General features: G+C 41.0%; 3 protein-coding genes across 4 annotated transcripts in view; 2 read left to right on the forward strand and 1 right to left on the reverse strand.

Annotated features, from left to right (window-relative positions):
* The window catches only part of MRPS35 (mitochondrial ribosomal protein S35), a 29,446-nt gene extending 26,667 nt beyond the window's left edge, over positions 1-2,779 (forward strand). Inside the window, exon 9 of the mRNA XM_075162651.1 lies at positions 1,841-2,779. The gene's annotated coding sequence lies outside the window, so the exon portion shown is untranslated. The remainder of the gene's footprint in view (positions 1-1,840) is intronic.
* Positions 2,780-3,183: 404 nt separating this feature from the next.
* Positions 3,184-17,192, reverse strand: MANSC4 (MANSC domain containing 4). Of its 2 annotated transcripts, XM_075162628.1 has the most exons (4): positions 16,964-17,192; positions 11,598-11,732; positions 9,605-10,063; positions 3,184-4,127 (listed from the first exon to the last, which is right to left on the reverse strand). In XM_075162628.1, the coding sequence occupies exons 1-4, from the start codon at positions 17,190-17,192 to the stop codon at positions 4,120-4,122; spliced, it is 831 nt and encodes a 276-aa protein (XP_075018729.1). In that variant the 3' UTR covers positions 3,184-4,119. The 2 variants fall into 2 exon arrangements, with proteins under 2 accessions (XP_075018729.1, XP_075018724.1); XM_075162623.1 differs by lacking the exon at positions 3,184-4,127 and having other exon boundaries at positions 9,325-10,063.
* Positions 9,496-17,215, forward strand: part of KLHL42 (kelch like family member 42) — a 35,740-nt gene continuing 28,020 nt past the window's right edge. The window contains exons 1-3 of the mRNA XM_075162610.1: positions 9,496-9,574; positions 12,004-12,194; positions 14,993-15,050. The gene's annotated coding sequence lies outside the window, so the exon portion shown is untranslated. The remainder of the gene's footprint in view (positions 9,575-12,003; positions 12,195-14,992; positions 15,051-17,215) is intronic.

Consider the following 17,215-nt stretch of genomic DNA (forward strand, 5'->3'; position numbering starts at 1 on the left):
GTAAGGTGTGTATCCCTCTATACATACCTGTGTGTGTGTACATTCTTCTGTTACATGGAAGTGCTCATGTAACTTTTAAATAGAAATGTAGATCCATAACACTTAAATCAAGAAGCAGGCTAGGCCCCCCAGTGCATAAATTCGGAAGGAAGGAAGAGCAAAAAACCACACATAATATCTAGAGGCATTGGCTGTCTCCATAGGTGATTCTTTTACTGGTATTTACGGGCCAAGAGGAACATGGAGCTAGTTCATGACAGCCCTGACCTCAGGCAACCCTGCCCATCATAGATTGAAACTTGAGCAGGAAGGCTACTATATATGCTTCTTTGCGGTCATTGTTCTAACCTCCAAGTAGCAGATGTCTCATTTCAAATCCAAACACTTGCCCCCGCAAACTGGAAAAGTAAGTTCCTTACGGCAAGGAAAAATAAGCTGTCTCCAATGGAAAAAAACTCACACGAATTAAGTTCTTGGCCATCTGGAATAGTTGTGATGCATAGTTTTGCTGGTGCTGTTGAGGAGACTAACCTTTCTTTTATCTCCCATATAAACATTCCAAAGAAAGGTTGAGATCTAGCGCTTGTTCAAACTGGAAAAGAACTTGCTTTGTCAGTATTCTGGCTAATTTTTTGCATCTAGAAACTACTGTAATCACTGGCATAGGATGTCTTTAGTAAACAGTGTGCTAAGAGTTGTGAAGTGAAACGTTCAAAGTGTTGCTAAGTAGTTTCTTAAGGTTGTTTGTCTATGTTCTATCGCACTGTTGCTCTTTAAAGAAGGGCCGTCGGACACTAAGCATAATCTCGTGCTCAGATTAGACAAGAAGGCCTGCACAGAGACATAGTTCAGTCTTTGGCAAGGAGAGTAGATGTTACAACTACTTGTAACTTCACCAGGCCCTAAGACCTGAGTGTGACTGGCTGTGTGTGAAGAGTTGGTAAACCCCTACAGATAATCTCGTGGTCTTCAGGGAACTAATTTATACTCCTGACTGGAGTTGACACTTTTTGCCTTGTTTTCATGCGTAGCATTGCTACAAGCACAAGTAAGGGGTAAAAGGACAGTTACCTAAAAAGGGATGTGCTGTCTGGACAAACCATCTTTCTACCCATTTCTTGTTTTCCCTCATACTTAAAATGTGTGTATTTATTTTCTTGTGACTCTCCTAGTCTGTAAATAAAATAGTTCTGCTACTGTGCTTTATAGAACCCTTTTCCTGCCTATTTTTTTCTCTATATGCCAACAAATCAAGAATACTCTGCAGAACATCATCTTATATATTCTAGTTATTCCATCCTGCCCCAGAAGTGTTTGTGCTTGGGACACATAAATTTTCACTTCTGTCTCATTTGCTTTTTCTGGTGAGTATTGGGGTCCTAGTTCCATTATATGATTCTACACAACATAATGTTAAAGGTGAGTATCAAAGGAGCATCAAGGTGCTATTAAGTGCACTGTACAGTCACTATTCTGGAGATGAGGAAACCAAGGATGACTGTGACTTGCTTCAGATCACACAACTGATGGATCAGGTAATTACTTTTCTGAGAGGAAAAGGAGATGAAAAACACCTGTTTTAAAATAAATAGTATATTACCTGTGACTTATTTCTATTAAAACTAATGCCTTCTTGCGGAGATTTGTGTTTCTGGCATGTTGGAGTGTATCATGTCCAGTGAAAGAGTTTCTTTGCTAGTCTTTTCATTTGTAGGTATACAACATCCCTGATGTAAGAATAGCAAGTTCTCACTTTTTCAGTAGTTTATTTCCTTTTTAAGAAAATCTATTCTGCTAGTAGTATCCATCCCTTACGACTAGCTTTTCTCCTTTTTTCTAGATTCAAGCTGCTGGAGGATCTTTTATAGCAAAGGAAGAGTTAAACAGGCTGGAAGAAGCCTAGCACTGCTGACTTTGCAGCACTCCAGACTGTTAGCAGATGCCCCCCATCATGGGGCATTTAGGTAGCAGCCCAGACTGAATAGGAAGAGTCTGGATAAGAATAGATACTAAGGATTTAGGGAATGAAAAGTGCAAGTCTTGTATAATAAAGGTGTTGCAATATGTTAGAACCTGTCTCAGTTTTCAATTAAATTGCATAATATTTATCTAAAACCAGCAATATCTTAAGTGTACAGGAAGAAGAGAGAGGGGATGTCCCATGTTCACTTTTGCTTCTGATGTTTCCTGTCTTGAATGTTACCATTACCATATGGGTACTGCAAGATACCAGTACCGCCAAAACTGCTGCCTTAGACATGCAATGATCTTGCTTATGTAGTTTCAAGTTCAGAAATATATTATAAATATATATTATGGATTTAAGCATCTTCCCCTATTTTATATGCATGATTAAATAATGAGTTGAATCAAAAATGCACTCTTCGCAGTATGATAAATTAATGGGTGAGGGCCACTGTGTTACAATACTACTGCCTTAAACTGTTAAACAGTTCTGCAAATCTTATGTGAAGCAGGGAGAAAGAGGTGTTGTGCACTCTTTTCTTTAAAACCTGGAAAATGGAAAAAATAAAGTATTTATATTCAAATTAAAAAAAAAAATCCAAAGTATGAAGTAACTAAATATAACACAAAATGCATATGCCTCTGTAACTGAAGATAACTAATATTCAGCTATGCTTAGCAAAACTCTAGGCTAAGAAAAATGAAACGCGTTATCCAGCTGAAACTATGGGGGAATTTTTCTACCTGAATTGGACTAAACTGCCTGCATGTGAATTCTGTATCCTAAAAATTACATGCTATTATGTGGCAATAATAATCCCTGATTTTCAGGATAAATTATATTTGGAATTCAGTGCTGCAAGGTCTTGAAAATAAAGTTTGTGCAGTTTGAAATGCCTTAATTTCTCAAGTAACATCTTCTCTTTGTCTGGGAGCTATTGAGACTATAATGTGAACAGAAGCAGAATTTTAATGGCTCCGTTCAGCCTGAAGAAAGGCATCACAGAGTGCAGTTCTAGTTCTCTTACAAAATATTTCTCTGATCTAGGTTTAGGTTTTTTAACTCTTACTCATATAAAAATGCAAAGCTCTTGCAAAATATTTTTCTGAGTCTAGGTTTAGGTTTTTTAACTCTTATTCATATAAAAATGCAGTTCTTCAAAGTGTGGTTTTTGCTGAGCCCTTCTTTGGCAGCGAACATACCCTTCAGCATTTTGATTGTTTTGACCATTTCAAACAAAGAGACAATTTCATAAGACATTTATGTATTACTGCATTACATTGGATGTTTATTCATGTGGTAGCAAATAGACAAGCAGAAAGGGAACCAGCTCTATTTTAGATCTGCTTTTGACATATCTTTACCTTTTAGATGTAAGTTGGTTTTAAAATGTATTTTCCTTGGTTACATGATTTTAAAAATTATGGGCAGAAAAAAATAATGTAAAAAGCACTTTCCTTGCAAATGGATGTGACAATGCTGGCTGAAGTGTTTTGTGGGAGAATCCTATGACAAAATGTGCTTGTCATCAGCACTGAGTGAGATGAAAAGTACCACAACTTGACTTGGAGCATGTGGTTAATCAGTTTATTTATTTAATATATTTGATCAGGTTGTCATGATGTATGAAGCATCTGAATGTTATCTGTGGTAGAGATCAAAACATGAAGTTTGCAAACTTTTCATTTCCTGATTAAGACTTTATAGATGGAAATCAGTTATGCCTGCTTGTGTCTTTAGCAGAAAGGTGCTTCACTGAGCCATGAACATTTCCTTCAGAATTTGCTTGGTAGAGCACTGTACAAAGAGAATCCTGAACCTCTTGATCTGCAGCTCCTAATCTAAAAAAGATCATACTGGTCTCAGTGCACATCATCATTTCCAGTGCAAGTTGTGGCGAAACAATATAAAGCACATCACAGTAGTCTGCAGGTTGAGAAACTGAGTTCCTCCTCTGACATACATGTGCCTTTGTTTCCTAATGAAATGAGTCAGAGCTGAGTCTTCTCCATTTCAGGGTCAGATCCATGAAGATTCCCTAAGATGATGAGCACATGAGAAATATGTTCTGTATTTACAATATCGCTGTATTCATCCTTTGATACAATATAGAGTATCTTGGTTCCTTTCTTCTAGGTCCTTTCCTTTTGGTGTTAAAAATCTGGAAAAGAATACACATCAACTTCCTCTAACTCAGAAGAGCCCTTGGGGTCTCCATCATTCTTAGTTGAAATTTTTAGTGATAATTAAACTATGTGATAGATTCAGCCACATGATGAATTAGAAAAGTGCAATTTGATTATAAAAGTCAGCCTGTTGAAATTCTAAGTACATCATGCAGTGAGTACATCTGTAAAGCTTGTATCACTTTGCATATAAGCATAGAACTGCCCTTAAAAACAAATCATACCTAATTCTAATTTTTCTAGCTAACATATAAGGAATTTCTTTTGTCTTATTTCAACTGATTAAATAACCCCACTCCTTTAAAATGTTCTTATCCTGTGTCAGTCTTTCTTCTATTATGTATAAATTAGCATACAAGGTCAATCAGATACTATAAACAAGGGGTTTTTTTAAATTTCAGTTTTCTAAGCTACAGTGCTCATCAATGGTCTTTTCCTCTGAAACCAACCTACTCAATTGTAATTAGGTATTCATGTGGCCTTACTCATCACTGTAGTCTTTGAACATTGCATGAATCTTGCCAGTTTTAAAATAATTTTCTGCCACATAGACATGTGACAATCAGTTTTGGTTTTTCTTGTTTCCTTTTATAACATTTACACTTGTCTGGGAAATAGGAACTTCTTACAGCAAGTGAAGAAAGTGAGAAACTCAGAGACGTCAACAAGTTTAGAACAAGAACAACAATCCTGGTTACTGTTGAAAACGTTTGCTTTGCTAAGCAAACTTCCTGAGTAAGGTAAGGCAAGGAAATACCTTGCTACCTTGTTGATCTAGTTGCTTGATGTATGTTCAGGAGGAGCACTTTTATGAATAGAGTGTACAGGATGAGGAAACAAAAAAAGGATTTTTTATTATAAAGCTAACTTCTAGAGTTTTCAAAACATTTGGTCTATTCCTGTGCAACATACATTAAATGACTATTCCTATTTTAAAAAGTTAATGATGTAAAGGATGAATATGAGTAGGCAAGAAAAAGCAAGTCAAGGTGGACAGTACAGATTGATGCTAATTGCAAGGCATGAACAAATGTTAGCCACCTTTGTGTTTTCCTTAGCCAGTAACAGAATGGGTTTGTCAATGCATTGCAGAGCAAGTAAGTTTGCAAAAGCAGTAGAAGTCTGAAGGTGCTTCTGGAGGGGCTTGAAAAACATTTGAAGTGATTGTTATAGGAAGAGTGAAGTGAGAAGTGGGGGAAAGGAAAGCATAAAGATTGAATGATCAGATGTTTGTGTATGAGTTAATGAAATTCAGTAGTTTTGGGGACTTTGGTTTTTGGTGTTTGTCTTTGAAGAAGTAAAGAGTGTTGGGTGAATTGTTTTGTCTCAGTATTAGGGATAAATGGGGAAAAAAGGTCAATCTAGAACTTAGTTGGAGAAAAATTGACATTTTTTATAGAAACAACTAGATTTGAGGCAATTAAAGAATGATTAGATTTAACTGATTTTATGATACTATAAAGCTTCAGTCACTTTTACTGGTTGCACTTACACTTGTTTTTCTCAGGTTAGTTCACAGTCAGGGGAAGAATATGTACAGCTGCAGTGAATCCATTCTCTTAAGTTAGGGAAAGTATATGCTGTTTGTTAGGCATTAGTCTGGGTCAGATTATGAACCAAAATGTGCTCTAACACCTCTAAGCATGCAGTGGGAGCTATAAGTGTGTACTTCTTACCCAAAGAGACAGGACAATTATGTTTCATCTGTTGAGAATTAAATTACAATTGAAAGATTCCGATACCATCAGTGAAAAAATTATCTTTGATTCTGTAAAAGAAATAAGCTTGTATCCCCACAGGGAAGTCTGCTGCCTCCCTGGGGCCAGGGGTGAAGGACATTACTAGGAAGCTCCCTAGTCTCGTGCAGGCCTCCGATTACTGCCCGCTACTGGTTATGCAGGCTGGCAGTGAGGAGGTTGCAGGGAGAAGTCCCAAAGGGATCAAAAGGGACTTCAGGGTGCTGGGGCGACTGGTGGGAGGATCGGGAGCACAGGTAGTGTTTTCCTCAATCCCTTTAGTGGCAGGGCGGAACACCGAAAGGAACAGGAAAACTCATTGGATCAACACGTGGCTCAGGGGCTGGTGCCATCGGCAGAATTTTGGCTTCTTTGACCACGAGGAGGTTTACACGGCACCGGGCCTGCTGGCGACGGACGGAGTTCAGCTGTCTCGCAGGGGGAAAAGGATTCTCGCGTGTGAGTTGGCCGGGCTCATCGAGAGGGCTTTAAACTAGATTCGAAGGGGGACGGGGATAAAACCAGGCTGTCTAGAGAAGAGCCTAGGGACCGCACGCCAGTGTCGGGGGAGAAATCGGCAGCCCAGCTCAAGTGCATCTACACCAATGCACGCAGCGTGGGCGGCAAACAGGAGGAGCTGGAAGCCATTGTGCAGCGGGGTAGCTATGACTTAGTCGCCATCACGGAAACATGGTGGGATGAGTCTTACGATGGGAGTGCTGCAATGGATGGCTATAAGCTCTTCAGAAGGGACAGGCGAGGAAGGAGAGGCGGTGGGGTAGCCCTGTATGTTAGGGAGTGCTTCGACTGTCTAGAGCTCGATGGTAGTGATGACGAGGTCGAATGCTTGTGGGTAAGGATGAAGGAGAAGGCCAACAAGGCAGATATCCTGCTGGGAGTCTGTTATAGACCACCTAACCAGGACGAGGAGGCAGATGAAATATTCTACCAGAGGCTGGCAGGAGTCTCCCAGTCGCTAGTCCTTGTTCTCGTGGGGGACTTCAACTTTCCGGACGTCTGCTGGAAATACCACACGGCAGAGAGGAAGCAGTCGAGGAGGTTCCTGGAGTGTGTGGAGGATAACTTCCTGACACAGCTGGTAAGCGAGCCCACCAGGGGAGATGCCTCGCTTGACCTGCTGTTCACGAACAGAGAAGGGCTGGTGGGAGATGTGGTGGTCGGAGGCCGGCTTGGGCTTAGCGACCATGAAATGGTAGAATTTTCGATACTTGGTGAAGTAAAGAGGGGGGCCAGCAAAACCGCTACTATGGACTTCCGGCGGGCGGACTTTGGCCTGCTCAGGACACTGGTCGAGAGGGTCCCTTGAGGGACAGTCCTGAAGGGCAAAGGGGTCCAGGAAGGCTGGACGTTCTTCAAGAAGGAAGTCTTAAAGGCGCAGGAGCGGGCTGTCCCCATGTGCCGCAAGAAAAACGGGCGGGGAAGGCGACCGGCCTGGCTGAACGGGGAGCTCTGGCTGGGACTCAGGGAAAAAAGGAGAGTTTATCACTTGTGGAAGAAGGGTCAGGCAACTCAGGAAGAGTACAGGGATCGTGTTAGGTCGTGCAGAGAGGAAATTAGAAAGGCAAAAGCCAGGCTAGAACTCAACCTGGCCACTGTCGTGAGAGACAACAAAAAATGCTTTTATAAGTATGTTAATGACAAAAGGAGAGCCAAGGAGAATCTCCATCCTCTATTAGATGCGGGGGGGAACGTTGCCACCAAGGACGAGGAAAAGGCTGAGGTACTCAACGCCTTCTTTGCCTCAGTCTTTAGTAGTCAGAGTGGTTATCCTCAGGGTACTCAGCCCCCTGAGCTGGAAGACAAGGACGACGAGCAGGATAAACCCCCCATAATTCAAGAGGATGAAGTTAATGACCTGCTATGCCACCTGGACGTTCACAAGTCTATGGGGCCGGATGGGATCCACCCGAGGGTCCTGAGGGAGCTGGCGGAGGAGCTTGCTGAGCCGCTCTCCATCATTTGCCAGCAGTCCTGGTTAACTGGGGAGGTCCCGGATGACTGGAGGCTTGCCAATGTGACTCCCATCTACAAGAAGGGCCGGAGGGAGGATCCGGGGAACTACAAACCGGTCAGCCTGACCTCGGTGCCGGGGAAGATCATGGAGCGGTTGGTTTTGAGGGTGCTCACGAGCCATGTCCGGGACAACCAGGGGATCAGGCCCAGCCAGCACGGGTTCATGGAAGGCAGGTCCTGCTTGACCAACCTGATCTCCTTCTATGACCAGGTGACCCGCCTAGTGGATGAGGGAAAGGCTGTGGATGTGGTCTACCTGGACTTCAGTAAGGCCTTTGACACTGTCTCCCACAGCATTCTCCTAGAGAAGCTGGCGGCTCACGGCCTAGACAGGTGCACTCTTCGCTGGGTAAAAAACTGGCTGGACAGCCGAGCCCAGAGAGTTGTGGTCAACGGAGTTAAATCCAGTTGGCGACCGGTCACGAGCGGTGTTCCCCAGGGCTCAGTACTGGGGCCGGTCTTGTTCAATATCTTCATCAATGATCTGGATGAGGGGATCGAGTGCTCCCTCAGTAAGTTTGCAGACGACACCAAGTTGGGCGGGAGTGTTGATCTGCTGGAGGGTAGGAAGGCTCTGCAGAGGGACCTGGACAGGCTGGATCGATGGGCCGAGGCCAACTGTATGAGGTTCAACAAGGCCAAGTGCTGGGTCCTGCACTTCGGCTACAACAACCCCAGGCAACGCTACAGGCTTGGGGAAGAGTGGCTGGAAAGCTGCCCAGAGGAAAAGGACCTGGGGGTGCTGATTGACAGCCGGCTGAACATGAGCCGGCAGTGTGCTCAGGTGGCCAAGAAGCCAACGGCATCCTGGCCTGTATCAGGAATAGTGTGGCCATCAGGAGCAGGGAGGTGATCGTGCCCCTGTACTCGGCACTGGTGAGGCTGCACCTCGAATACTGTGTTCAGTTTTGGGCCCCTCACTACAAGAAGGACATGGAGGTGCTGGAGCGTGTCCAGAGGAGGGCAACGAAGCTGGTGAAGGGCCTGGAGCACAAGCCTTATGAGGAGCGGCTGAGGGAACTGGGGTTGTTTAGCCTGGAGAAGAGGAGGCTGAGGGGAGACCTCATCGCGCTCTACAACTACCTGAAAGGAGGTTGTAGCGAGGTGGGTGTTGATCTCTTCTGCCAAGTAACTAGCGATAGGACAAGAGGAAATGGCCTCAAGTTGCACCAAGGGAGGTTTAGATTGAACATTAGGAGAAATTTCTTTACTGAAAGAGTGGTCAGGCCTTGGAACAGGCTGCCCAGGGAAGTGGTGGAGTCACCATCCCTGGAGGTATTTAAAAGACGTGTAGATGAGGCCCTTAGGGACATGGTGTAGTAGGCATGGTGGTGTTGGGTTGACGGTTGGACTCGATGATCTTAGAGGTCTTTTCCAACCTGTATGATTCTATGATTCTATGATTCATTTTTAAAATGCTGTTTGTTCCAAAACAAGGATGGTGACAGTATTTTACAAATTACCTTTGACGGTAGTATATTTTATGAATTGTCTTGACCTTATTGTTCTTCTCCTTATGGGCTTATACTGACCTCTCCTATTTCTGCAACGCCCTGCTGTGAAAGCAAGAGTACAACAGCAAAGGAAGATGAGAGAAGAGCAAAGAACAACAGGAATCAACCAGACACCCAAAGCTGCAGCTTCCCAAGCAGGTGCTTCATTATCCGAAGTATAATTCCTACCACTGTAGCCTTTGGTTTCATTTAAGTGTTGTTTACTGCTGTTCAGACGAGGAAGAGTGGGCATGTGGGATAATATCTCGGCAGACTTGGATATCAAAGTTGAGGGTACAGTCTTTTTGTCTGAGCTGGTGATTGACCTGGTCCTTACGGAAGTTATGCTTGTCCTCTTAGCAAAATGATCATCCAGTGGAAAAGTTTCTGCCCTGGAATAAGTGGTAATTTCAGGTTTTTTGACCATCAGGCTGCTACTGGAGGTGTAAGTGTTTGCTGTTAAGCCGTGGCTAGTGGTAGAAGATGGAGCTTGGAGCAGAAGAGAACTCGATGTGGCATTATGATGCTGGCATCTTTCCCACTCAGTGGCCTTTGTGCTGTTTTGCCTTTCGTATTTATTCGGTGAGGAGAGAGTATTTGGCTCTTTGGATGTCAGTTTTTCAAAAATAAGAAGATCTGGATCAGTCCCTATTAAATCATAAACAGTGTCAGTTTATGTGATAAAAGCTCATCTGCACACCCCCAAAAGAAGCACATGGAGACTATGGCAGGTCAGGGAGCCCAAATAATACCCATCAACACCTTCTGGACTGGAACTGATGTTCCTGCCTAGGGTTATGGGACACCTTATGGGATGGAAGGTGTCCTGGTTTTGGCTGGGATAGGGTTAAATTTCTTCCTAGTGCTGTGTTTTGGATTTAGTACGAGGAGAATGTTGATAACACACTGATGTTTTCAGTTGTTGCTAAGTGCCCTCCTAGTCCAAGGACAGCTCCCGTGCCTACTGACTGAGCTAGGTACACAAGATGGGAGGGAACATAATCAGGACAGCCAGCCCAGCTGGCTAATGGGGTATTCCATACCATGTGACATCATGCTCAGTATATGAAGGGTAGGCGTGATCTAGGAAGTACCGATCGCTACTTGGTTATCAGTCAGCGCGGGTGGTGAGCAATTGCATTGTGCATCACTAATTTTGTATATTTTATCATTATCATTATTATTTTCCTTTTTTTTCCCTGTTCTATTAAACTGTCTTTATCTCAACCCACGAGTTTTTTCTCACTCTTACCCTTCCGATTCTCTCCCCGTCCCGCTGGGGGTGGGGGGAGTGAGTGAGCGGCTGCGTGGTATTTGGCTGCCTGCCAGGTTAAACCGCGACAGAAGGGAAGTGCATTTTGGGATTGCACAGGACTTGCTATGGGATGCTTAGGAGAGGAACCAAGGGTGAGGAAAGGGAGGGATCTAGGCTACTGGGGAGTCCCGGCCAGCTCTATGTGTGTGTGTGTGTGACAGTCTGCACCAGCAACTAGAGGGGGGCTGCACCCTCGGGGGGTCGTACGTCCGGGTGCCAGCAACAGGTGACTCTGCGGTCCAGGGGCAGCTACTGGGCAGACTGAGCATCTGAGCCCAGCTGCTGGGGGGGATTCACATTGCACATATGTGTATATATATCTGCACTAGCAGATCTCCATCCTGTGCAGCCAGAGAAAGCAGGATGCGGCTCTTGGTGCTGCCTGTGTTCGTGTGTCTCCTTTATGCATGTGTCTCTGTAACCTGTGTGGCTGGCTGTGTATATATGTATATTTGTCGTATGTATGTGTGCTCTTTGTGTATGTGCTTAATGGGAATACATTTTCAGCCTTGCTACTGGTTGGATCTGGGGACATGGAGCAGTGCGCAGTCTTGCCTCTCAGTCTCTCAGATCTGGTATGGTATTTTCCTCAAGCATAGTAATGATTAGGTGCTCAGGGCATGAATCTTGAAAGCAGGGTGTATCTTCAAAGTCCTTTCTCAAATACTGAATGGAAGAAAGGGGGGAAGTATTCTTAAAGTAGGTACATTAATGAAAAAGGAAAAAGTCTTATGCTTTTTTAGCATTGCATGTACTTCAGAAGATCTTTTAGAAGAAGATCTTTAGCACAGCAACTGACCTAGTATAATTTTAACATTTCCTATAGTTGCTATGTTTTCAGCCTTTATAAATGAAATGCTTAATTACCTGTTGTGATGTTGTACAAAATGACATTGATTTTAGCCTTTAGTATGCAACTTTCCAATGCTGGGCAAGACATGTGCAGGCAGTTCATATTCTCATTAATAGCTCCATGGTAGAACACTGCCAGATTGCAGGAAACTGTAATACAAAAAGAATAAAGTTGAGCTTATCAGCATAATGAACATTCCATTTTGCATGTTATTACATTATTTAACATCAGAAGGTCATTAATACTGGGCAGCTCCATAGTACTTTAAATCTGTGGTTCTCTCATTATTGTGCAAACTAATTAAGCACCTAGTCAGTAAAGTAGAACTACTCATAACTAATTCTTATTTTAAGAAGAAGGAATAGCATAGCCATCTGAATGCTAAATGTGCCTCTGATAAAATAAAATCATATGCTTTAGCTTGTAGTCCTCCTACCAGTTGCCTGCCTTCACGTCTCAGCTGCAGTGAGTGGACCATTTCTAAATGTTTAGTCATCAAGGAAGACAACTTTGAGATGTTTGCTCTTGTATAATATACCTGTCTACTTGAAACTGGACTGCAACCATTCATTTTACCCAGACTATTAAAAAACCATCTTGAACTACAATAAGTAAGTGACATCCTGCCCCGCTGCCAGTTCCCAATCATTTTCCTTTTTTGCCTTTGGACTATTATATTTCTGTGAATGGAGTAGTTTAGACAATTCTTTATTTATGTTTGGAGGTTCAGTTCTGTCTTCTCACATCAGAAATCAGGATGAAAGTAATAATGAAAAAATGCCTGAAAAACTTGTCACTGAAACCCATTTTCAAAAGTATGCCCGAATCCTAGTGGTTTAAGATTTAGATTGAAAATATATGCTGCATTACTTATGGTTAGAGTCACACTATATAAAAAGCAGGAAAGATTCTTCTTTCAGAGTTCTACAGGACATCAAAATCTCAAGTGGAAACATCAAGTCAAAAGTTAATTTTACTTTATATCAATGTGCATGGAGCAGAATCAATATTAGGTTTTGTTTTAGTCTTATGAAGTTTTGGAGGTTTTATTTGTTTTATTTTATCTGCCTTGAGTGTAACCTCCTGAGCTAATACAGCTACCTGCAATTAAAAAAAGTATTGGCAGGGCGGGGGACACATTCAATAGTAGAAAATACTGTAAATTATTAAAACAGCTAAGGAGAACTTTTCTGATACTGATTCTGACTCTAAAGCTTTACACTTCAGAAAATTGTAGCATACCTTCTGACTCTAAATTGGACAATTTTTGTATGAAATGAGCTTTTAAGATAAGATCTGTATTTGTTAATATAACTGTCTAGAAGATGCGAATTAATAGGGCTGAAGAGTTGCTTCAGACTAACAAGTCTAAAATAATGCTGTGATTTTTTTTTTTAATTGGAAAAGCGTTTTAGTTACAGTATATTCATGTAACACCCTTACAAAAAGGCTTTATTTTACATAAACTGTTAGGAAACTACCTAGCTTTTTAAGTGTATGCTATTTACCTAGGTATTTATTCCAAACATTTTCCTCATATTTGTAAGTAATGAAAATAATTTGTAGTACTTCTGCAATGAACAACAGAAAAAAAATCATGCACTCTTCCTATTTTATGTGTAGTTAAAAAAAGAATAAAATCCCTAACCTATCTATGAATGAGAAAAGGAAGAAAATGCACTAAACCCATGCTTACTGTCTTTTCTGTATTACTTGTACTTTTTTCAGTCAATAGCCTCATTACTGCATCATAGATTAACACAGTAAACATACACCCTGAAAATATTTTTTTCCGTCATAATGAACTTATCCGCCCTAAGAGAGAAACATTATTTTCAAAAAATGTGTACGATTAATTAAATAAAAATTTGCAATGAAAATGCACTCTGTCTGTCTGAACAATACAAATTCAACAGCTCTATGGAAGGAAAAATCATGGCAGAAGTGCCGTTACAGAATTGTCTTGTGCTTTTTAGCTACTTATATATAAAGGTCAAGGTTGTCTGCCTAGCTGAAACAAAAACAGTAACATTTACAAGCACAACTGAGATCCTAAACAGTAATGATAGCAAGGTAAAGCTAAATCAAAGATGATAATCACCAATTTTTCTTTCACTGATATAATTTTCATGTCCTATATCTACCTCTAGTTAGGCTTTACCAGTTTCCAGTTATTTGCCATAGGAACTTGAGCTTCGAGTACATATTTATGAAAGTAAGACTGGTACAGAGACACTTAAGATTACCAAAATAATAGAACAACATAACTTGTTGGGGACAGTTGTAATCTTACAGGGATTATACAAAGCTTAATGTAGTTTAGTCTGGAGAAGAGGAGGCTGAGGGGAGACCTCATCGTGCTCTACAACTACCTGAAAGGAGGTTGTAGCGAGGTGGGTGTTGGTCTCTTCTGCCAAGTAACAAGCGATAGGACGAGAGGAAATGGCCTCAAGTTGCGCCAAGGGACGTTTAGACTGGACATTAGGAAAAATTTCTTTACTGAAAGAGTGGTCAGGCCTTGGAACAGGCTGCCCAGGGAAGTGGTGGAGTCACCATCCCTGGAAGTATTTAAAAGACATGTAGATGAGGCCCTTAGGGACATGGTGTAGTGGGCATGGTGTGTTGGGTTGGCAGTTGGACTCGATGATCTTAGAGGTCTTTTCCAACCTTAATGATTCTATGATTCTGTTATATACCAATTGTTTTACATCTTTCTTTAAAAGATTAGAAAGATTTTGTAGTGTTAGAGAAGCATATTTCATAGAATCATAGAATCTCAGAATGGCTTGGGTTGGAAGGGACCATTGAAGGTCATCTAGTCCAACCCCCCCTGCTGTGGGCAGGGACGTCTTCAACTAGATCAGGTTGCTCAGAGCCCCATCCAACCTGACCTTGAATGTTTCCAGGGATGGGGCATCTACCACCTCTCTGGGCAACCTGTTCCAATGCCTCACCACCCTCATAGTGAGGAATTTCTTCCTTATATCTAATGTAAATCTACTCTTTTTCAGTTTAAAGCCATTACCCCATGTCCTATCATTATGTAACTATTTTGATGTATTTCCTGAGGACTACAGGCACTTCTACAGGTGATATATAAAAAACATTGGCTTTTACGGGTAAAGGAATTTAAAATCCAGTGACTATTTTTAAGAAAATAATTCTGAATATAGAAGTAGTTCTAGGCATCATCTAGGATCATTTTTAGCATAAGTTAACAGTTTAAAAGGCAAAGCCTTTCAAATATTTCTGTGAAATATCTATGTAGTACTTGCTTTTCTGTGATATCTTTTGTTCAAGGATTCTTAAACACTCTGCAAACACTATCAATGTGGTATTATTGAAGTCATTGTTTGAAAAATTACAACTTTCAGATGTTTGTTCACATTGATGATTTTTCTTCCAACAGAAAACTGTTATTCACTTGCATCACATGTAGCAGTGTGTACCCTTGCCTTCAGACCCAGGTATACAATGTTCTGGTTTTTGTCAAAGAATGGTTGTTTTGTGCTAATAGTATACTTTATGTATGGTTTTCATTGTGATACATGAATACTATGCAAGTTTCTGATATAGAGATGATCTTATTTAAGAATATGCAAGACACCTGAAAATACATGTATTTGTTTGAAGGGAGAAGTGAAATCTTCAAAACCTTCCCAATCTTCCAAGTTTGTGCAGAGTTCTGTTGTCATTAGAAACTCTGGGTTTTAGCACAACATAATTATAAGTGTTTTTCATTTTAATGATTACTTTGCAAGCTTTATGAAAATATCATTAAATAGTAGGAAAAAGTATCTCATCGGAAGAACTTGGCTTCTGTGGATATATTCTCTTTGGGATCTGTGATGGATTTTATTGCATAAAATCAGGTAAGAAAAATAAGTCACAAACCTATTTTTTTGTAAGGAAGGATAGTTCTTTGGTCAGGAAAAATACTTTTAAATCATGCTATATGATATTTTGCATTGGTTTGAGGAGATATAAGCAGCATATTTTATTGCTTGTTTTTAAATTATTTCAAAATTTCTTTTTATTTTGTAAGATTAGCTTTCAATAACTCTGCTATTACTGAGAATCCAGCAAAGAAATTTCTTACCAAACTTCTTATCAATATTCCTTGAAATCTTAATTAGGACGTTTATTGGCAATAGTATTTTTGGTAGTGACTACATCTGTCTCTTTGGGATTATAAGGAAACCACAAGCTGATTTAAAGCCTATCTTTGAAGTGCCATCTAATGTCTCTATTTTAGTTAAGATTGTAACAAATTTGTGCTTGACTATGTAACATTATAAAAACGAGATTCCAAGTTACCATTACTTATCTCTGTAAGGTATCCAATCCCATGTTCTGTGAGAAAAAGTTTGTTGTCCAAATAGGAAAAACATTGCTGAAATGTATACAATTGTTCTTTCCTCACAATATTTAAGACAGAAGTGGACTCTTCCCAAGAATGCTGCTGGCAGTTACGTCAGTGTCAGGTTGTCAAGGTCATATTTGTGCTCATAATTCAAAATTTCATCAAAATTTATATTGACTGGTTTTAGTAACTGTTTTCATCCTCCATATCCATAGTTTTTCATCCTCCATATCCAAAAACCTTTCAAGTCTTGTGAGTTTTGCAGTCAAATTTAAGCACCACAGACACACACTTCACGTACACTCCTAAATATATTCCTATAGTGTGCCAATGCAGTGTGATACAGAGAAAGTATGGTCTTGGGCTTAAGACAAGCGATGATTTTTCTTATTTTTATTCTGAGTCTGAGTTTACAAGGCTAGGGAAAAGGAGTTGCAAGCTGAGTAACTGCTATTATTTATTGCTATAACTTTATTGCTCATATTAACATTATACCTGGGTTGCACAAGAAACACGGTGTAAACACAGAACAAGAGAGTAATCTCTCCAAGAAAATTAATATTCTTGTATTTCACAGACAGACAAATTGTGTGTTCACTCCCCTTTCCCCCTCACCATTTCCTAGTCTAGTACCCTACTCCATGTAGAAGAGTCCTGTTGAAATCAATGTCACTGATTTTTCTCTGCAGGAGTAGATGGTGATGGATACTGAAGAGTTACTGTTTCAATGTTAGCATTGCCCACAAGCTTTGTAACAGAGATATAAAATTTCAAAGCAGGCCCTAAGATTTTCATGTGTTTTCTAAAAAATTCAGATTATGAAGTTATTTTCTATAGGACTGAAGATGACACAGTTACAATGTGCCTCTGCTTTCCTGCCTCAAAAAATACATATATCCCAATTTTTTGCATTATTTCTTCTTCAAATAAAGGAGAATTACCCAAAATGTTTTTCCTCGTTGCATATGTCTTGATGCAAATTCTAATGTATGCCCAATCTTGATAATAAACACTCACCATTCCTCAGAAGGCAGCAGGTTCTGCTGCACTGTTGGGGTGAGACTTCTGCGTAAATCTTCAGCACCTGGGCTCCCCTCTTCTGCGATTCCTGCAGGTCAATCAGAAGACCCGGGAAGCGTCGGATCCAGCAGTTTTTGTAAAATGTAGTGGGTGAGCAGAGAGAGTCTGACTCCACAGCCAAACCCAGGACCAACAGCACTTCTGCGATTGCCGCCAGCAGAACCATCTCTTCAATGTAATGGGCTTAGT

The sequence above is a fragment of the Calonectris borealis genome, chromosome 1 (genome assembly GCF_964195595.1).
Source record: "Calonectris borealis chromosome 1, bCalBor7.hap1.2, whole genome shotgun sequence".
NCBI classification, from domain to species: domain Eukaryota; kingdom Metazoa; phylum Chordata; class Aves; order Procellariiformes; family Procellariidae; genus Calonectris; species Calonectris borealis.